The sequence below is a fragment of the Pristis pectinata genome, chromosome 9, assembly GCF_009764475.1.
Source record: "Pristis pectinata isolate sPriPec2 chromosome 9, sPriPec2.1.pri, whole genome shotgun sequence".
NCBI lineage: Eukaryota > Metazoa > Chordata > Chondrichthyes > Rhinopristiformes > Pristidae > Pristis > Pristis pectinata.
The window spans coordinates 38,666,345-38,688,647 of record NC_067413.1 but is presented as its reverse complement, the minus strand read 5'-3'; the positions used below and the strand labels follow the sequence as shown (position 1 = coordinate 38,688,647).

Below are 22,303 nucleotides of genomic sequence, written 5' to 3'. Positions count from 1 at the left end.
ACATTCTAGGTTCCAGCCACTCTCTATGTGAAAACAATTCCCCCTCAGATCCCCTCTAAACCTGCTACCTCTCACCTTATACCTATGCCCTTTTGTTTTAGACATGTCCACCATGAGGAGAAAGATCCTGACCATCTACCCTATCCAGCCCCCCCCCCCCCCCCTTGAAATTTTGTACACCACTGTCAAGTCAGCCCTCAGCCTCTTCCTCTCCAGGGAGTAACTATGCAACAGGGGACCAGCTGTGTTTTGCACTCTGCACCTGAAATTCAGTTCCACTGACTTCAAACAAACCAAATTTCAGCGATGTTGTCAGATGTGCAACCAATGCTACTCACAACAGTACCGCCTAACCAATATGCTAATCAAAGTCAAGAGTTTCAGTTGCATGGGAACACCACCATCAACAGGTTATTCTCTCAGTTATAAACCACCCTGTTGAAGAAACTTTTCTCCATGCTCTGTGGCTTCTAAGATTTATCACCCATCCTGGATCATTGCTGGGTCTAATCACCATCCCCGGCAGCCTGTTCCAGGCACCTACCACACTCTGTGTAAAAAAAACCTACCCAGCACATCTCCTTTAAACTTTCCCCCTCTCACCTTAAACACATGTCGTCTAGTACCTGATATTTCTACCCTGGGAAAAAGATTGTGTATTATCTGTATGTGATTGGACTAAAGGTCAATTAAAAATACTTCTTATTACGTGAATCCCAAAAAGAAATGTTTTGCTTAAGAAAATTTGTAAGAAACAAAAATTGTGCTTGATAATCATGTCAAAGTAAAACATTTTACACTGAGAATGATAGGTGCCTGGAAAGGGCTGCCAGGGGTAGTGGTTGAAGCAAATACAATGCTGGCATTTAGGAGACTTTTAGACAGACATATGAATATGCAGGGTATGGACAGATATGGATAATGCGCAGGCAGAGGAGATTTAGCTTAATTTGGCCTCGTGTTTGGCACAGACGTTGTGGGCCTGCTCCTGCACTGTACTGTTCCAGGTTTATGTTTAAACCCCGTAACTTCCTCCCCGACAGCACCTTGTGGGCAACTTCACAAGAAGAACTGCAGCTGTATGAGGAGGTGGCTCACCACTATCTCAAGGGCAAGTAGGGATGAGCAATATCCAAATTCCAAAAAATTAAGAATAAATAACACATTTAGCACAAGCAATCAAGGACAGATTTATACCACGAGAAGCAAAAGCAAACAATAATCAAGAATAAAAATGCAACCAAGGAAACCCAAAGCCATCCTCTGATTTCTATCCCTGAAGAACTACACTGACATTTTTGAGTGAATAAAAGACATATCCCACAGATTTTATTGAGGGGTTAAAATGGTACCATGTTTTAACACATATACAAGTGGGAAAGATAACATAGGGAGGAAGACCAAAGGGACACAAGAAGCCAAGGATAGCCCACGCCTCAGATTCAAAACCAGTAGTCCATTTGTTAAACTAGCAAGTCCATTACTTTATTTAAGGAAAGCAAACTTTTAAGCATTTTATATAAGCAATGCAAACCCTTCTCATTTGCTAAATATACACCATTTCTAAATTATATTTTTCCAAACAGGCTTTTAATTGTTTAGAAGAATAGTCTTTAAAGGGCAAATTCAAATGTGACAATAAATGAAAACAAGACCGCCAAAGTCATTATGGGAGGCAGCAAAGCAAATGAATGAAAGAGGTGCTGTTCTACAAGCTTACAGTGGCATGCAAAAGTTTGGGCACCCCGGCCAAAATTTCTGTTACTGTGAATAGCTAAGCAAGTAAAAGATGACCTGATTTCCAAAAGGCATAAAGTTAAAGATGACACATTTCTTTGATATTTTAAACAAGATTACTTTTTTATTTCCATCTTTTACAGTTTCAAAATTACAAAAAAGGAAAAGGGCCTAAAGCAAAAGTTTGGGCACCCTGCATGGTCAATACTTAGTAACAACCTCTTTGGCAAGTGTCACAGCTTGTAAACGCTTTCTGTAGCCAGCTAAGTCTTTCAATTCTTGTTTGGGGGATTTTCGCCCATTCTTCCTCGCAAAAGGCTTCTAGTTCTGTGAGATTCTTGGGCCGTCTTGCATGCACTGCTCTTTTGAGGTCTATCCATAGATCTTCAATGAAGTTTAGGTCGGGGGATTGTGAGGTCCATGGCAAAACCTTCAGCTTGTGCCTCGAGGTAGTCCACTGTGGATTTTGAGGTGTGTTTACGATCGTTATCCTGTTGTAGAAGCCATCCTCTTTTCATCTTCAGCTTTTTTTTTTACAGACGGTGTGATGTTTGCTTCTAGAATTTGCTGGTATTTAATTGAATTCATTCTTCCCTCCACCAGTGAAATGTTCCCCGTGCCACTGGCTGCAACACAAGCCCAAAGCATGATCGATCCACCCCTGTGCTTAACAGTTGGAGAGGTGTTCTTTTCATGAAATTCTGCACCCCTTTTTCTCCAAAGATAATTTGCTCATTGCGGCCAAAAAGTTCTATCTTAACTTCATCAGTCCACAGGACTTGTTTTCCAGAATGCATCAGGCTTGTTCAGATGTTCCTTTGCAAACTTCTGACGCTGAATTTTGTGGTGAGGATGCAGGAAAGGTTTTCTTCTGATGACTCTTCCCTGAAGGTCATATTTGTGCAGGTGTCACTGCACAGTAGAACAGTGCACCACCACTCCAGAGTCTGCTAAATCTTCCTGAAGGTCTTTTGCAGTCAAACGGAAGTTTTGATTTGCCTTTCAAGCAATCCTCTCGAAAAGTTTTCTTTGTCTTCCAGACCTCAACTTGACCTCCACCGTTCCTGTTAACTGCCATTTCTTATTAAATTATGAACTGAGGAAACGGCTACCTGAAAACACTTTGCTATCTTCTTATAGCCTTCTGCTTTGTGGGAATCATTTATTTTAATTTTCAGAGTGCTAGGCAGCTGCTTAGAGGAGCCCATGGCTGCTGATTGTTTGAGGAGTCAGGGTATTTATAAAGCTTTGAAATTTGTATCACCTGGCCTTTCCTAACGATGACTGTGAACAAGCCATAGTCCTAACAAGCTAATGAAGGTCTGAGACCTTGGTAAAAGTTAGCTGAGAGCTCAAATCTCTTGGGGTGCCCAAACTTTTGCATGGTGCTCTTTTCCTTTTTTCACTCTAAAATTGTACAAAACAAAAATAATACACTAATCTTGCTTAAAATGTTGAAAAGAATGTTTCATCTTTAACTTTATGACTTTTGGAGATCAGTTCATCTTCTACTCACTTAACTATTCACAGTAACAGAAATTTTGACCAGGGGTGCCCAAACTTTTGCATGCCACTGTATGTGGATGGAGAATTAAAGCAACAGGCAATTGGAAGAACAGGTCACTCAATCTGTGTTTGGTTTCTCTGATGTAGAAGAAACTAAATGTCACATTATCTTCCAAAATGAGTGAACCCTTCCAGTCACTTTTACAGATCCATTTGAAATACCAGATTATTCAATTAACTGAGTGCAGCTGCCGTGTTGGGATTTGAATTTGCACCCCTGGATCATTAATCCAGGACTCTGGATAACTAGCCCAATAACTTGATCACTGCCACTGTACCCCTAGTGGTACCGTGAAGTCAGTTGTCATTATTTCTCGCTTTAACAATTTACACTGCAAAAGTGACCTCCGAGGGACTTACAGCAGGTTCAGCATTCAGGGTCTGAAGCATCCATGTTTCCAGAGACTGAAAGTCACGAGGCCCTTGATACTTCACTGCTTCCTGGTCGGGTTTGAACAACTTCAGTCTAGAGAATAAATCAGAACACACACTCTGGGGAAAGTGAAACTGCAGAGCAGCCCTATGACGCGCCCAATGGCGGCATCAAAAATATTGAGCAGTTAACAAATTTTGGACAAAGTTTGAAAGGGAAAATGAAACACCCAAGATAGATTACAACGTCCAGGTGATCTTTCACACATAGTTGTTCAGGGACATTAGGGGGTGGAGGAACAGGGATGACAGGTGAACAGATAACAATTGGACTGACAACTAACATTGCAGTAATTGATTAGAGCCAACAATGCAACAATGAAGCTGCACCCTGCATCACAGAAGCTTAATTACTGCAGTAAAGGGGTATTTCAACTCAGAGGGAGCAACCTTCTCCAACCACTGTAGAAGATAATATTTACAGAATACATTCAAGCAGAATATTGTGTCAGCTCCACTGTTTAGTTGTACAAGTTTGTCAGTTTTGTAGGGAATAATTTTGGACCAGGCCAATTCTACAATAAACAGACTTAAGTAACAGGAGGATTTAAAAAAAAACACAGCAATGCACAGTCAGGAGGGGTGGAGAGGGCAGTTTTGACTGTAGTGTTCAAAAGAGAGCTGATGAGTACCTGAAAGGACAGAATTTACAAGGCTGTGGGGAGAGGAACCAGCTGTATTGCTCTAACATAAAGATAGTATGGACTCAATGGGCCAAACAGCTTCTTTCCCTGCCGTAAACATTTGTGATAAAACAAATTTTCACTGTAACAAAACTAAGGCTGGAGATTCTGAAACAGAATCAGTCCCTCTTCTCATCTATTCAAAAGGCAAGGTGCAAACTGAACAAACCTTAGATAATGACAACAGTATACACCTTTAGAGAATACAAACCGTCAGCTGGTTAAGTGGCACATGGCTCACTTCTCCCTGGACTGCAAGATATTTAGAAATATCTTCAGAGGAACCCCACTTCCAAATCCGGCACTTACGTAGGGTATCCCCTGACTCCATGATCAGAACAGATCTGGGTGTCTTTGGTGCAGTCAACTTTAGCAACGTTAAGTGGAGGTGAATCCATGTTGTTGTACTTGTCCCCCAATTCATTCCATGTAGACTGAAGCCTCTGGCAATGTCCACACCTGTATAAACAAACAGCACAATTCAGGGAAACTCTACGGTGAGTGGAGTTAATACTAAAGTTTCTTTTGAAGTCCGAAGCTTATGCTAATCATGCATTCATTTTTCCAAGGGAGACCACTTCACTCTCATGCACTCTACCAGCGATGGAGTAGATTTGCAGGGACACATTGAGTAGCAAACATCTTAATGGTCTTCAACAGCACAGCTGGATGTCGTCGAGACTCCCAGTCTTTGCTGCGTCCAAACCATTCAGTTGAGAAAATCAAATGCACATCTCTGGAGGAAGGCAGGGTTGGATAACTCCCTTGGAACTTCTGCCTCATGTTGGCTTAAGTCTCGTTTTTTGTGAGAAGACGCAGAGCTCCTTGAACACAGCATGGCTGTATTCTTGTCATCTCCTCTGCCCTTTTGCTGTTTAACTCTCCACCACCACTGTGGTCAGATGATAGAGCTTTGATCTAATAAGGGAACTGGTGAACTCATAAGAACACAAGAAACAGCAGCTGGAGTTGGCCAGCCAGCTCCTTTAGTCTGCTCCTCCACTCAGTCAGATCAAGGCTCGCCCAATCTTTTCCTTAACACCATTTCCCTCCATAGCCCTTGACCCTCTCATCTGTCAATCTCCACCTTGAGTATGTTCACTAATTCCAACCCCATAGCTCTCTGGGGTACAGAATTCCAAAGGTTCACAACCTTCTGAGAGAAGAAATTCTTCCTCTTCTCCACCTTAAATGAGCAGCACCTTATCCTGAAGCCAATCACCCTGGTTCTAGATACCCTCACTAGGGGGACAACACCCTCTTCAAATCCACACCAATCCCTCTACACTTCAATAAGATCGCCTCATTCTTCTGAACTCCCAGGAGTATAGGGCCAACCTGCTCAACCTTACCTCATTCCAGAAATCAATCTAGTGAACCTTCTCCACACTGCCTCCACTACAAGCACATCCCTCTTTAAATATGGAGACCAAAGCTGCCTGCAGTACTCCAGGTGCTATCTTACCAGTGCCCTGTAAAGGAGCATCTGTGCATATGAACGAGCTCCCATAATATTACTAAATTCAAAAGTCCAATGTATGTACAAACTTTCATTCCTACGAAAGGGGGAACGAATTTCATCTCTCTCTCTCTACTTTTAGTAATTGATCTTTCTCATCAGTCTTGTATGCTTCTGATGCTATTCATTACAGTGCTGTGGAGGTATGGTTACCATATCAAGTGATTTTTGTGTATTTTCCGATTTATGGACAAAAAAAATCGATAAGAACAGAACCTGATCATTACCTGGGGGGCGATCTGTAATTTACTGTATCAATTAACCATGACCATAATTAATATCATCTTAGCCAAGTGCACACACTGGAATGAGAAAAACAAGAGGTGTCTGCTATTTCAAACTCCACTTTTTTTGTTTCATATGCTTTTTCTCTTTCTTCATTTCTGCCCAGCAATACCACAAAGATAAAAGCAGCAGGAATATTGGTTATTTTATCTACTCCAGTTCCCAATGGAATGCCATCAATGCTACAAATATGGACACAGTAGCTGGACTAGTAATCCTGGAAGAATGATCCAGCCAAACAGGTTTAAAAACTGATTAATTTGGAATAAAAGGTCAGGTCATTAATGGTGGCCATTGCTACCATTAAAACCTATCTGGATCACTAATGATCTATCAGAAAGGGAATCTGCCATTCTTACTAGCATATCCTATGTAGCTGCAGATTCACCACTGTATGGTCAACTCTTAACTGACCTCTGAAAACACCTTGGTTCAAGGGCATTCGGGGACAGGCAATAAATGCTGGCCTTCCCGCAAAGCCCACTCTCCATAGAATCAGAGACATACAGCACAGAAAAGGACCCTTCGGCCCAAGTCCATACTGACCATTAACCACCCATTTACTCCAATACTATATTCATTCCATTTCTTATTCTCAAAAACTACCCCCAGATTCTACCACTCACCAGCACATTAGGGGAAATCTACAGCGGTCAATTAACCTACCAACTTGCACGTCTTTGGGATGTGGGAGGAAACCGGAGAACCCGGAGGAAACCCACATGGTCACAGAGAGAACATGCAAACTCCACACAGACAGCACCTGAGGTCAGGACTGAACCTGGGTCATTGGTGCAATGAGACAGTGGCTCTAAATAATTATAAAAATGCAAGATGAGATGTAATTAGCAGCAAATCACAGGCTGTCATCTAGGACAGCAGGAAACCATAGCTTGGAGGCTGTGACCAATTTGGTTTTGCTCCCCTGTGTTCAAAGGTAAAGCAGGAGTTGTACAACAAACTACAAGTAACAAAGGGCGATGTCCGTCCATTGACAAGCCATTGTACGCAAGTTTATCGCGAAATTCCTCTCGACTTTCCTATTCTTATGTTAAGACTTAATGTTAAATGTCACATGTGTGACAATGAGAATAGTGAGGAATCCTCACAGTTGGAGACAAATTCTCTCAGTCCTGATGCAGGGTCTCGACCCAAAACGTCAACCATCCCTTTGTCTCCACAGATGCTGCTCGACCCACTGAGTTCTTCCAGCAGTTGGTTGCCCATGGCAACGCATCTCCATTTTACACTTGCTCACAAGTCCTGACTCTAAGAGACAACCAACAGACCCAATTCCACCATGGACGGAGGTCAAGCAAGAGATTACCAGGAGGTCAGAGAAGATGCTTCAAGGATTGTTTTCAAAGCCAGTTTGGAATATTCAACATCCTAGAGGAAAGGGCACTGCCTGTCACACGACCTTCCCACCTGCTCAAACGCCTTGTGACGGAGTCTGCGGATCACTCTTAATACTCCATAATGCCAACAGAACAGGAGTGGGACCAAGGCATCTTCAACTCTGAAGGAACAAATAATCTGTTTGCGGAACTCAGCAGGTCGAGCAGCATCTGGAGGGCGAAAAGGAATTGGCAGGGTTTCAGCCTGAGACATTGACAATTCCTTCGCGCCCCCCCCCCCCCCCCACAGATGCTGCTTAACCCGCTGAGTTTCTCCAGCAGATTGGATGTTGCTCCAGATTCCAGCAGCTGTAGTCTCCTGTGCCTCAATTCTGAAGGACCACCTAAGAATGAGGTAGCAAAGACCTGTAATGTCTCAGTACATCAAAAATAAATCATCAAAGGCTTGTTGCTGCGTCATCCATTTCATTGCCTTTCTTTTACTGATCACTTTCAAAACATTACTTGGTTCCACTTTTCCACCTTCAGCTATTCCGGAGGGGTGGGTGGGAAGGGGTAGCACATTGGCACAGTAGGTATTGCTGATGACACTTAACCAGTGACCAGGGTTTAATCCTGACCTCTGGTGTTGTCTGTGTGGAGTTTGCATGTTCTCCCTATGACCGCAAGGATTTCCCCAGGATGCTCCTGTTTCCTCCCACATCCCACAACTGTGTGTTGGTAGGTTATATGGCCGCTGAAAATTGCCCCTAGTGTGTAGGTGAGTGGTAGAATCTGGGGGAAGTGGGATACGGGAGTTAATGGGAATGTGGAGAGAATAAAATGGGTTAGAGTAGGATCAGAGTAACAATATGTGCTTGATGGTTAGTACGGACTTGGTGGGCTGAAGGGCTTGTTTCTGTGAGGTATCTCCATGACAAGAAAAATCCTTTACAATAATTTACTATGCTTGGCTGAACACATACTATGCAATGGGCAGGCACGGTAGTGTAGTGGTTAGCTTAATGCTATTATAGTGCCAGCGACAGCTCTGTCTGTAAGGAGTTTGTTCTCCCCATGTCTGCGTGGATTTCCTCCAGTTTCCTCCCACATTCCAAAGACGTATGGGTTAGGAAGTTGTGGGCATGCTATGTTGGTGACACTTGCAGGCTGCCCCCTGAACACTACGCAAAAGATGTATTTCGATGTACATGTGACTAATAAAAATATCTTATCTTGTACACACCATACATAGATCCCAACCACCCACAGGACAATATCTATTTTAACAGTACAACAATGAGTTTCATTGCCCGCATAATAAAACTCAAGAAGTTAGCTACATCCAACAATCAAGGACCTCTGCATTAGTTCTGAAGTCAACCAATCCACACATCCAGAGCACATTTACATCCTGGCCCTCTGTACCAAGAAACTTGAAGCTGGTAGGAACTCACACCAGACCAGTTGCTGAGGTCAAACTAAGATGTAGGTACTTCCAGAGACCCGCAATTGAAGCCTGAAGTAGGTGAACAACTGAACTGCAGCCATTCTGAGGGGGTCGATTATCGGCTACCTTCAGTGAAAGCCAGAATCTGAAAGAGCTGACAAGAAAAGTTGCTCTTTTCCAAATCATAATGCATTAACTACAAGGTCAACTGCGTTTATTAATTTAAAAGGAAGTTAAAAAAATTCCACTGAAGGAGTGGTGCAAAACTACCTCTACAAAATATCCTTCCAACAGTGAGGATTAAAACATCTGAAAAGTTAGCAGACTGCAACCATGTCCCAAAATAATTTCTACATTATGCATTATAAAATGTTGTAGCTCAGATTTCAGGGATCAGCATCTATTGATTTGGTTTCTTCCAACATTGTAATTTTAGACTTCAAACGAAAGGGAAGGGGGGTTGAAGTGATGAATCGTCTGGCTCATTGTAAAGAACTTTGCTCATTGTACATTTAACAGGAAGTGTAGGAGGAGGAAGATCTGATTATGTATCACGGTACTTCTTACCAGAGTGAGGTTAAATGGTTGCGCCCGTAAGCACTCACTGAATGCAACTTTTACAAAGACGACGTTTATCAATAAGTACTAAAATCACTCGCCCACAAAACAAACTGGCCAGCTTTTGCAAAAGCACGTTACGCAACTTGATCTTCCATTGCTTTTCCTCGGGTGCCACGTATACAGCTCACGCAGGCCACATGGGTGGAGGATGAAATTCAGTACAATGGGGATAACAAGCTATCGTGCAAAAAACAGATCCTTTTATCATTCCCTTAGTATTGCATTATTTTATCCTCAGCTTGAGGTTTTACTTTGAGCAAGAACTGGATGTGAACTTTGAATAATGACTTTTTTAGGTATACACTTTAACAAAGTATCATCTGCAAATGTCACCAGAGGAGAATTCAACCCCTACATCATGCTTTGCAATCCCCCCTTCAAAATAAACACATTAAATAATTAACATAAGGAAAAAGATGCCAAGCCAACTTTACCATGGCGCAAAGAACATGATGAAGTGAGGAGTGGTTTGTACTGCGTGGCTGAAGAGGTCCGCATCATAGAGGTGTTTACTGTGTTGGTCCACTGCTTCGGATTCTTGCAGAGAGCCCCGCAAATCGCCCAGAAGAGACAGCAGTAGAGGCAAGGCGGACAAGGATCTGAATGCAGCCATTCTCTTCGACTGTACTTGCAAAAAAAAATTTTAAAATAACAGTGCACGCAGACCAAGCGCTGTCTGCAAAAGCAAAATATTTATTTCAAAAAAAAGTCTACGTGGAATGCAGTCCGTTAGCCGCAAACTGGACGACTTGCAGAGACGGGAAAGGGAAATACCTGCCTGTTTTACCACAGCTTCACGTCAGTTCAGATGGTAACCCCCGCACGCAATTGCAATGCCTCCCTTGTCAATCAAATGCTTCTCCGTCCCAAAGGGAGGAGCGCGGTTGTATGATGCGTTCTCTGCTAGCATTGCTTTTGGTGACGAGTAACAAGATTCCTGCAAATGAAGACAATGTCAAGTGGAGTTTATTGTCCTATGCACAAGTTGACACTACTGAATGTATTGACCAAATGAGCCCAAGAATTGTAAAGACTTTTGCACTATGTTTTTCTTTTTGTATATATTATTGTGAATAAACTTTATCTTTGAAATAAAAATGTGCACAAGTACGGTGAGGTATGGGTACAATGAAAAACTTGCAGCAACGTCACAGGCACGTAGGTATAGACAACACACAGAATATAAATTATACATAAATTATACAAGACAGTGAAGAGAGAGAGAAAACACAGCCTTAATGCAAGAAAAAGACACAGAGACAACTCCACGGTAGTGCAAGAAGTGGTCTGTCGTGTTCCGTTGGTCAAGCATCCTGGGCTGCAAAGTATAGGGCATGAAAAATTTGACCCAATGTCTTTTAGTCTTCAAATAGATTTACCTGTGTCAGTCAGTTGCTTCCTGTAATAATACTAAACTAATTCCAATTTTTGTGTAGAAGGTGCATGTCCCACTTTAGCACAGAAATAGATACTAAATAATATAGCACCAGTGCCTCTACTTTCTCAGGAGGCTAAAGAAATTTGGCGTTGACTCTCACCAATTTTTACAGATGCACCATAGAAAGCATCCTATTCAGGCACATCAGGGCTTGGTATGGCAACTGCTCTGCCCAAGACCACAAGAAACTGCAGAGAGATGTAGACACAGCTCAGCACATCACAGAAACCAGTCTCCCCTTCATGGAGTCCATCTGCACTTCTTGCTGCCTCTGTAAAGCAGCCAACATAATCAAAGACCCCTCCCACCCTGGGCATTATCTCTTCCCCCCCCCCCCCCACCATCGGGCAGAAGATACAAAAGCCTGAAAGCGTATACCACCAGGCTCAAGGACAGCTTCTATTCCGCTGTTATAAGACTATTGAAAGGATCTCTTGTACAATAAGATGGACTCTTGACCTTACAATCTACCTCATCATGGCTTTGCACTTTATTGTCTACCTGCACTGCACTTTCTCTGTAAATATAACACTTTATCCTGCATGTTGTTATTGCTTTTCTCTTGTACTACCTCGATTTACTGATGTGATGTATATGATCTGTCTGGATGGCATACAAACAGAAGCTTTTCACTGTACTTCAATACATGTGACAATAATAAACCAATTTAGCAATTTACCAGTTTAGAGTCATGTAACATGGAAACTGGCCCTTTGGCCAACCATCAAGCACCCACTTTCATTAATCCTTCATTAATCCCATTTTATTCTCCCTATATTCCCATCAACTCCCCCCAGATTCTACCACGTACCTACACACTGTGGGTAATTTACACTATTGGTATTGGTTTATTATTGTCACATGTACCAAGATACAGTGAAAAGCTTTTTGTTTTGCGTTCCATCCAGATAGATCACACCTTACATAATTACATTGAGGTAATAAAAAGAAAACAGAAAGCAGAAAATAGTGTTATAGTTAGAGAAAGTGCAGTGCAGTTAGACAAATAAAGTGCGAAGACAAATAGAAGCCAATTAATCTACCAACTCGCACAGGAAACTGGAAACCCACACAGTCACATGGAGAATGTACAAACTCTGCACAGACAGCGCCAGAAGTCAGGATTGGACCTGGGTCACTGGGGGCGTGAGGCAGCAGCTCTACTAACTGTACCACTGTGCTGTCTCAAATCAAGGCCAACCCTCCAGGGCAGTGGTGAGGGAGAGCTGCACAGTCTTTTGGGTCAGATGAGATCTTACAGTTTAAGATGTAATCCTCTCCACATCTTTAGTTACCTTATGAACACACTGGCTCTCTCCGATCAGCTGCAAAGATTCATGATGTTTAGCGGTTCCAGTAAAAGCTGGAGATGCTGGATAACTGAACTGATTACAGAAAGTATTGGCAATACTCAGCAGGTAGGGCAGCATCTGGAGAGAGGAATGCAGTTAATGACTGAAGCAGGAAAAGTTAGAAGGCAATCATGTTTTAAATTGCAGAGTCCTATCAAAAAAAAAGAAATTAGATCTCTATTTGGAGTTTAGAAGAATGAGGGGTGATCTTATTGAAACATACAAGGTCTTTTGGGGACATGACAGGGTAGATGTTGGGATATTTCCACTAGTGGGAGGATCTCAAACAAGGGGACCTAGTTACAAGATTAGGGGGCAGTTCTTTCAAACTGAGGTGTATTAGGAACTTCTCACAGAGGGAGGTGAATCTCTGGAGTTCTCTACCCCACAGGGTTGTGGAGGCTGGATCATTTAAAATGGAAGTAGATAAATTATTTGAAGATCAGGGAACTGAGGATTGTGGGGAAACTGGTACAGAAGAAGAGATGAAGCCTAGGACAGATTAGCTGTAATCATATTGAATGGTGGAACAGGCTTGAGGGACCAAGTGGTCTACTTCCGTTTCCATTTTCTTATGTTCTTAGTACAGGCTGTCCCAGGGTAACAAATAGGTTCCATATTTACAGATGTCTATAAGTCAATTTTATCCATAAGTTGGAAAAATTAACAAAAATCACTCAATATGGTAACTAGATCCCACTGTATTACAATGAATGGAATAAAACTGATAAGAAAGAACAATTACTAAAAGTGAAGAGGGAGAGGATACTAGTTCTGCCAGTCGTAGAAACGAACGTACGTATGTACATCAGACTTTTGAAGTTAGTAATACTGTGGGAGCTTCATATGTAGGAGTGTCCATAAATCAGATGTTCGTAACCTGTGGATGGCCTGTAGTATAGTTATTCCTTTGTTCAGAATCACCTCTTATAAATAGATACTACGGTTTAGTTGAGAGTTACTACATCCAATAAAGAATGCTCTGTTGGTATTTCTACCTCAGACAAAAGAAGAATAGGTTGTATTGAAAACAGAAATTGGGGGAGGTACTCTGCAGGTCAGGCAGCATCTGTGGGGAGAGGATATCAGAGTTAACATTACAAGTTGACGACCTTCCGGGAGATCAGGATTGAACACAGGTCGCTGAGCTGTGAGGCAGCAGCACTACCTGCTGTGCCACTGTGCTGCTCCATCAGGGCCCAATTTCAGCAGTGTCCAATGAGATCAGATGAGACATTTACTGTACGTCAACAGTAGAGTTCCTAACACTGGCCCTACCCTGAGCAACCATTGTAGCCTTGCACTTTACTCAGCTGACTGGGATCTCACAGATTCATGTAAATGGGGCCAGAAGTGAAGTAGGGAATTCTAAACCTTAGAAGCTTGACCACTGAAGGCACAGCTGCTAATGAGGGGATGGCAAAATCTGACTTCTGTGAGGGTCAGATTGGAGGAGCACAGAATTCGAAGACTGTTGAGGGCCGGAGGAGGTTACAAAAAGGGAGGGGTGGCCGGGGTCATGGTGGGATTAGAAAATGATGATCAGAATTTTTAAATTGTGTGGGATCAGTTTCATTGGGTGAATCTTTAAAATGTTATGGGCCTTAAATAGTTGCTGTTAAGTCTTGAATGCAAGGTTATTGCTGAAAACACCCTTGAGTAAATGTAGTTTCAGCACCTGAAGCACTTTCATTGAAGTGGAAATGTAATGTAATCACACAGTGAAATTTATGGATTGTAGCTGATAGGTCACTGCCTAACCATTTAATAAAAAGCCTTTACTCCATTCACACAAGGATGTTTTTCCACTGGAGAGAGTGCAGAGGAGATTCACCAGGATGTTCCCTGGATTATGGGACATTGGTTATGGGGAAAGGTTAGATAGACTGAGTTTGTTTTCCCTGGAGACTGAGGAGTGACCTCACAAGACAAGACAAGGGAACAGAAGTAGGCCATTCAGCCCATCGAGTCTGCTCCAAATATAGAAGTACATATATTAGAGTATGAGAGGAATAGATAGGGCAGATAGTCATAATCTTTTTCCCATGGTAGGGGTACCAAAAACAAGAGGGCATAGGTTTAAGGTGAGAGGAAGGAGTTTTAAAGGGAATCTAAGGGGTCATTTTTTACACAGAGAGTGGTTGATATCTGGAACGTGCTGCCAGAGGAGGTGGCAGAATGAGATGCATTTACTACTTTAAGAGGCATTTAGACAAACACTTAAATAGGTAAGGCATAGAAGGATATTGTCCTAATGCTGGCAAATGGTCAGCATGAACGCAGTGGGCTGAAGGGCCCATTTCTGTGCTGTATGATTCTATGACAATGAACTTCACCAGTCAACAATTATTTATGTTATTCCTTCATGGGATGAGGATGTCACTGACAAGGCCAGCATTTATTGCCCCACAGTTGTTGCCCTTGAGAAAGTGGTGGTGAGACACTTTCCTGAGCCGCTGCAGCCTTTTTACTCTAGAAATTCTCACTGTTTCTTATTCTAGTTTGATGATGAGTCTTGGGACAAATGAATAGCTATTCCAGAAAGCCCTTAACTCAACCACTTTGATGGGTCTGGAGGGTGAGGCAATAGATTTTCTTTCCCAAAGGAGGTTGGATTGTAACAGCTAGTAGCTTTACATTACAAATACTGTTTTTGTCAATTCTTGTTCTTTTTTGAATTTTAGTCCCCCAGTGGTAGGGCTGAGTATGCTGACTGGTTGCATCATGGTCTGGTATAGCAATTCTAATGCGCAGGAATGTAAGAAGCTGCACAGAGTAGTGGACTCAGCCCAATACATCACAGGCACGTCTCTCCCCGCCATCGTTAGTATCTACAGGAGGCGCTCCCTCAAGAAGGCAACATCCATCATCAAAGATCCCAACCATCTGGGCCATGCCATCTTATTGCAGCTACCATTGGGCAGGAGGTACAGAAGCCTGAAGTCCCACATCACCAGGTGCAAGAACAGTTACTTCCCTTTAACCATTTGGTTCATGATCCGACTGGCACAACCCTATTCACTACCTCAGTATAGCGACACTATGACCACTTCAATCACTTTCCACTAAAATAGACTTTGTTTTTTTTGTTCTAATTGTGTTCTTTCTTGTATAATTGTGTATAATTTATGTTTCATTTATGTTTATCTTGTGAATGATGCTTACTGTATATGATGCTATGTGCCTGTGATGCTGCTGCAAGTAAGTTTTTCATTGCACCTGTGCATTCATGTACTTGTGCATATGAGAATAAGCACAACTTTGACTTTGAACCCATGCTTCTAGATCTTTACTCCAGGCCTCTGGATTATATAACCACCCTATAACTCTTTTCTGAAGTTTGGCAGCATCTTTGAAGAGGAGTGTTTGAAGGACAGGTTCTCTTACTGTGGAATGAACCCACAGGGCATTCATGGTTCTTAAACTTCTCTCAAAGGCACTGGCCCATCATCCAAACCTAATTCAGTGAGGGCAGCTCATTTCCAACACACCAAAAGGCTGAGAAGGAATTTTAATCATCACTTTTACCCATAAAAGAAGCTAATAAACAGCCAACATTAACATGGGGCCGAGCCAAAGACTTTGATCCGTTGGATTCAGTTCATGTTCCTTCCTTTGTTTTCCAGGGTTTGATTTTCCTCATAAATGGTGCATCTGCTTTCAAACTGTTCCTGAACAAAAGAATATCTATCCTTCATACTGTTCTTAATAGTTAACTGTTCTAATATAACTTAGTTGTTCCAATATAATGCTGGTGTTATATTACAAATAAACCAGCACTTTTCCTCCATAAACTTTCATTATAAATTCCCAGATTCCTCTGTTGTTTGTTGAGCTTATGGATGGCTCCTCCTCATACACATATGACCATCGCAAACTCTACTGTCCATGCATTAACTCATACTATCCCATTGACCCATAACCACTGGGCTTGCAGACCTATATTGATTCCTGGTTAAGCACCATTTTGATGTTAAAGTTCCCATTGAATTTTCGAAGCTTTCCCCATGTACAAACCCCTATCACTGTAACCACCTCCAGCTCTCTAACCCTCTAGGATATTGGCACTCCTCCAATTCTGGCCTCTTACTCCCCTCTGCATTCAATTTCCTCACCATTAGTAGCCTTGCTTTTGGTTACCAATAACCAAACTCTGGAACTCCAGACCTAGACCACTCCACCCTCCTGCCTCTGTCCCTTACTTTAACACGCTCTTAAAGCCTATCTCTTTGACCAAGTTTATGGCCATCCACTATCAGCATTATTGTTTTCTACAAAGGGTCTTGCAACATTCTTAAGGGCACCTTTGTTCTTGTTGTGGAGATGGGGAGAGGAGATAGGGGGCGCCAGAAATGTTGCTGTGGCAACAGAAAGGGTCAGGGCAGCCATATTGTGAATGTAAACATGTGGCACAATGCAATGTCTATGCACTTCTTCAGAACACCAAGCAACAAATGTCTAAGAGCCGTATCATTGCTTGGACTTGTCCCCATTGTACATTTTCCATGTCCGGATGAACCTGCTATGGAAGTGTGGATCTCATAATCTTGGGCCTTCCAATTTTGCAATCAAGCAGTGAGGCCTAACAAGACTTCAGGGGTGACTAGGCAGCAGGTGACGCTCTGCTGTGCACCCATCCCCCATCTCTGAATATTCTGACAGCCTTAAACATAGGTCAAAGGCATTTAATTGGATTTTGAATGATTCTGACATTCAGGAACATTGATAAACCCTTTCGTAAGATTTAAATAATTTTAACACATTACTCAAAGATAAATGAACTAACAAATAATTTAAAACATTTTAAATAAATTAAAATAATTCAAGGACTTCTCTGTATTTACCTATTGCCACAAAGTTGATGACCATGTTCAAATGAATGAGACTATTACTCCTGCACCAGCACTCCCCTAGTGTAGAGCTGGGGTGGGGGCAGGTGTGAAGTTCATCCTGAAATTGCAGAGAGTTGTGGACACAGCTCAGTATATCACGAAAGACAACCTACACTCTATGGACTCTGAATACACTCCTCATTGCCTCAGAAAAGCAGCCAGCATAATCAAAGACCCCTCCCACCCCAGCCATTTTCTCTTCTCTCCTCTTCCATTGGGCAGACGACAGAAAAGCCTGAAAGCACATACACCAGGCTCAAGGACAGCATCTGTCCTTCTGTTATAAAACTCTTGAATGGACCTCTTGTATGTTAAAGATGAACTCTTGACCTCACAATCTATCTCATCATGGCCTTGCACCTTATTGTCTACCTGCACTGCACTTACTCGGTAACTATAACACTATATTCTGAACTCTGTTACTGCTTTTCCCTTTGTACTACCTTGATGCACTTATGTTTCGAAATGATTTGTATGGATGATTTGCAAAACTAAGTTTTTCAGTGTATCTCGGTGCACGTGACAATCATAAACCAATTCCAATTAACCTGCCAGCACATTTTTGGGATGTGGGAGGAAACTGGAGGCCCCAGGGGAAACCCACCCAGTCACATTTTCAAATAAGAGCCTTGGTAACTTTGTTTATCAGTTTCTCAGGGTGTGAGGATGACTAACAAGGCCAGCATCTACTGCTAATCCTTCAATGCCCCTGGACCATGTGGCTTGCTGTGTTATTTCAGAAGTCATCCATACTGGTGTGGGTCTGGAGTCACATATAGACCAGGAAAAGGAAGCAGACATCCCCCCATGAAGAGCATTAGTGAGCCAAATAATTTCTACAACAGTCTGATAGTTTTTGTGGTCACCATTACTCCTAGCTGGGGTTTTAAATTGTTATCTAAATTTAAGTTCGACCACAATGGGATTTGAACTCAGATGTCTGCATTACTAGTCCAGTAATTTAACCACTATGCCACCACTAAACCTTACATGAGAGTGCTGTGTGAGAGAGTTATGTGTCAGCCAGCTACTGAGCTGAGCTTGCTTTCACGGAATCATCTTGAGGATAGGACAGATTATCTCTTGGTCAAATAAAAGTCTCACCCCTCTAGTGTTTGGCAGTGGCACAATTCAGTTATTACTCAGTAAGAGTGTGCAAACTGTTGACTAGATGAACATGCAAAATAGAAGCAGAGGAGGATCTTGTGGTTCGTCCAATATGGGATCATGGCTGATGCAGAGTCTTGTCCACATTCCCTTGATCTACACATCCCTGCAGTATACTGAGTTGTGCAGTGTGTAGTGTTAGATTGCCGTACATAGCTGTTGTGCTGCCTTACAAGCAGGGGGAGTTTGGAGGAGAAGAATAAAGTTGGTTGCATCCAAGTGAACAGCTCATGGCTTAGTCTCCATTATTATTATAAGTAACTGAGCAGTTACGGCAGGCAATGAGGAGGGCAAGGGGGACATCAGCCTTTATTGGGAGAAGTTTGGACTACAAGAATAATGGGCCTAGGCATTCTATTGCATGCTGAGTAAATTCCTCATCACAATTACAGTCCCCCATTCACTTGAATCCATACATCTACCAGTCTCAGTCACGAAGGTATCTAGTGCCTGAGCATCCACCATTCTTTGTGATAAAGAATATCATAGAACATAGAACAGTACTGCAAAGGAACAGGCCCTTTGGCCCACAATGTCTGTGCCCAACGTGACGCTAAATTAAACTAAATTTCTTCTGCCTGCAGATGATCTGTATCCCTCCATTCCCTGCACATTCATGTGTCTATCTAATAGCCTCTTAAATACCACTATTGTATCTGCTTCCACCACTACCCCTGGCAGTCCATTCCATTCTCTGTGTAAAAAACTTGCCCCGCACATCTCCTTTAAACTTTCCCCCTCTATGCTTAAATGCATGCCCTCTAGTATCTGACATTTCTACCCTGGGAGAAAGATTCTGACTGTCTACCCTATCTCTGCCTCTCATAATTTTATAAACTTCCATCAGGTGTCCCCTCAGCCTCTGACGCTCCTGAGAAAACAACCCAAGTTTGTCCAACCTAATTTCATAACCCTTGTTTCAGTTTCATAACCCTCTGAGTGATGAAATTCCTCTAGGCCTCAGCCTTATAAATGGCCAACCCCTCATCCAGTGCGTTAGTTCTACACACTCCAGTTTGAGGAAGCAGACTCTGAGCGTTTACTGTGTCAACCTGCTGCAGAAGCATCTGCCTTTCAATGCGATCTCTCATTATTTTAAACTTTCCTGTGTGGGTCTACCCTACTCATTCTCTCCTAAGCGGACAAACTCACTCCAGGGATCAATCCAATGAATCTATACTGCACCACTATCTCCATGCAGAGTAAGTCCTTAAGTCCTTCCTTAGGTACAGATGCTAAGACTGCACACAGGCCTCCAATTGTATGGTATCTCTAATAGCTTAGAGATTATAATGTGCCATAGAGTCACAGATTTATACTGCAAGGAAACAGGCCCTTAAGCCCAACCCATCCATGCTGACCAAGATGTCTATCCAAGCTAATCCCATTTCCCAGAAAAGGACAGCTAAAGTAGCCTGGGCGAGGGCAGTCCGCAGGAGTTCTGTCTTATCCCCCAGACAGAAAATCTGTGCCTTCATCCCAGTGCTGATGAGAATAGACCATACTGTATGTGGGAAAAATGGTCTTTTGTCACAATTTCCCACCATTGCAAGGTTGCTGAGGGATTGAATTCAGGAGCCAATGGGGGTTGGTGAGGATCACGAGGGAGGGTTAATAGGTGGTTAGAGGATGGAGAGGATTAGTGGGAGAGGTTTGTGGGGAGAGAGAGAGAGAGAGAAGTCCCATGGGGAGAAAGACGATCCCACTATGTTGAGGGTTGTGATAAAGGAGAGGAGATGGTCATTGAGGAGGGGAGGTCAATAGGTGAGGTGAAGATTGCGATTGGGGATGATGCAAAGGAGGGGATGGGCAAGAAAGGTAACTGGGAGTGGAGGAGTCACAGGGCAAGGAGATGATTGGAAAATTCCCAAAGACTGGCATGGGCTGAATGCGGAATGGGAATGATAATTAATAGAAAAATTTCCACGCTATTTGGAATCAGAGCAAACTTTGGAAGTGTGCCATTAGTGCATTATACAACCGCTCACTTTAATTTTAAAAAAATACATCCAACACATAGCACATGAAAACATTTTGGCATGCAAAAGAATGCCTAGGCCCAATTATTCTTGTAGTCCATCCTTCTCTCAACAAAGGCTGAAGCCCATTACGTGGTCCACGGGGGGATATAGGCAGGGGTCCATGGTTGCCAATGGAAACCTTGACTGCTGTCAGGTGGAGGGCATAAGGGGGGGAAATCCAATCCTGGAGCAAGCCCGTCCCTTCTCATCTTTTACACATGGAGAATGGCAATGGCTAAGATTATCTCCCCTGCCCACCGCTAACATCAGGACTACTGCTGAAACCGCAGTACCTCAGTATCTCAGAACAGCAACACTATGACCACTTTGCACTACAATGGACTTTGTTTTTTTTTGTTCTAATTATGTTCTTTCTTGTATAATTTTGTATAATTTATATTTTATTTATGTTTTCCTTGTAATTGTTCTGTCTCTGATGCTATGTGCCTGTGATGCTGCTGCAAATAAGTTTTTCTTTGCACCTGTGCATACATCAGAATCAGAATTATTATCACTGACTTAGATGACATGAACTTTGTTGTTTTGCGGCAGCAGTACAGTGCAAAGACATAAAATTACCATAAATTACAAAACTAAATAAATAGTGCAAAAAAAACCAATGAGGTAGTGTTCATGGACTGTTCAGAAATCTGATGGCGGAGGGGAAGAAGCTGTTCCTGAATCATTGAGTGTGGGTCTTCAGGCTCCTGTACCTCCTCCCCAATGGTAGTAACGAGAAGAGGGCATGTCCTGGATGGTGAGGGATTTGTACTCGTGCATATGTCAATAAACTCGACTTTGACCATCCGACCACCGTTGACACAGCCCTAAATTCAGGCTCCCAAAATCAATAAGGCCTCAGACTATATTGGAAGAACAAGCCATGATTCTACAGTCACAGCATGAACTAGAAATAATAAATAGAGGAACCCACACAGGATGCAGTGATAGTCTGTTGTGAAAGGTATATCATAGCTCTAGGCCACTGACTGTGTGAATTAGTTACTAATTCAACTGTGCATGGCTCATTCATTAAATGGCATGTTCAGCTGCTATATCTGCAACTGAAGAAGGTAGATCTGAACCCACAAAATTTCATAGCTCAAATCCCTCAATATATTCAGCAAATTAGCCCAAAATTCAGCAGGATCCAAGCCTGCCTGATTTATGCTACCAATGCATCCAATGTCTTTACTGTAAGGTGTATAAAACCATGAGGGGCATCGATAGGGTGAATGCACTCAGTCTTTATCCCAGGGTTGGGGAATCAAGAACTAGAGGGCATAGGGTTAAGGTGAGAGGAGAAAGAAGTAACAGGAACTTGAGGGGCAACTTTTTTTAAATAGAGGGTGGTATGTGTGTGGAACGAGCTGCCACAGGAAGTGGTTGCGGCAGGTTCAATAACAACGTTTAAAAGACAGTTGTACAGGTACATGGATAGGAAAGGTTTAGAAACGTATGGGTCAAATGCTGACAAATGCAACTAGCTTGGATGGGCATCTTGGTCGGCCTGGATCATTTGGGTCCCCTGCAGTAGTGCAGTAGTGATGGATTTAGAAATTACTGATAGAACTTTATCTGAGTGATATTCATTTTCAGTATGGGGAGGAGAGAACATGTTAGGTATGATTTCCCCACTGTCTCCCCAAACACAGTCGCTGTTAGCACATACAATCAATAATAATGAGATCTGGAGAATGCAGAGCTAAATATCCAGAATTTACAGGCTTTATATTATATGAATATTGTATATATTCTTTTTCATAGTTACTATTAAATCTGCCTCCACCACCTTTACAGCAT

General features: G+C 42.5%; 1 protein-coding gene across 2 annotated transcripts in view; it reads right to left on the bottom strand.

Annotated features, from left to right (window-relative positions):
• Positions 1 to 10,472, bottom strand: part of txndc5 (thioredoxin domain containing 5) — a 33,141-nt gene extending 22,669 nt beyond the window's left edge. Inside the window, exons 1-3 of one of the 2 annotated variants that reach the window (XM_052022759.1) lie at positions 10,065 to 10,472; positions 4,728 to 4,877; positions 3,664 to 3,769 (exon numbers count right to left, since the gene is read on the bottom strand). In XM_052022759.1, coding sequence (XP_051878719.1) covers positions 3,664 to 3,769; positions 4,728 to 4,877; positions 10,065 to 10,243 — 435 coding nt within the window. In that variant the 5' untranslated portion in view covers positions 10,244 to 10,472. The remainder of the gene's footprint in view (positions 1 to 3,663; positions 3,770 to 4,727; positions 4,878 to 10,064) is intronic. The other variant, XM_052022760.1, reaches the window with a different exon arrangement.
• Between the last annotated feature and the right edge of the window lie 11,831 nt (positions 10,473 to 22,303).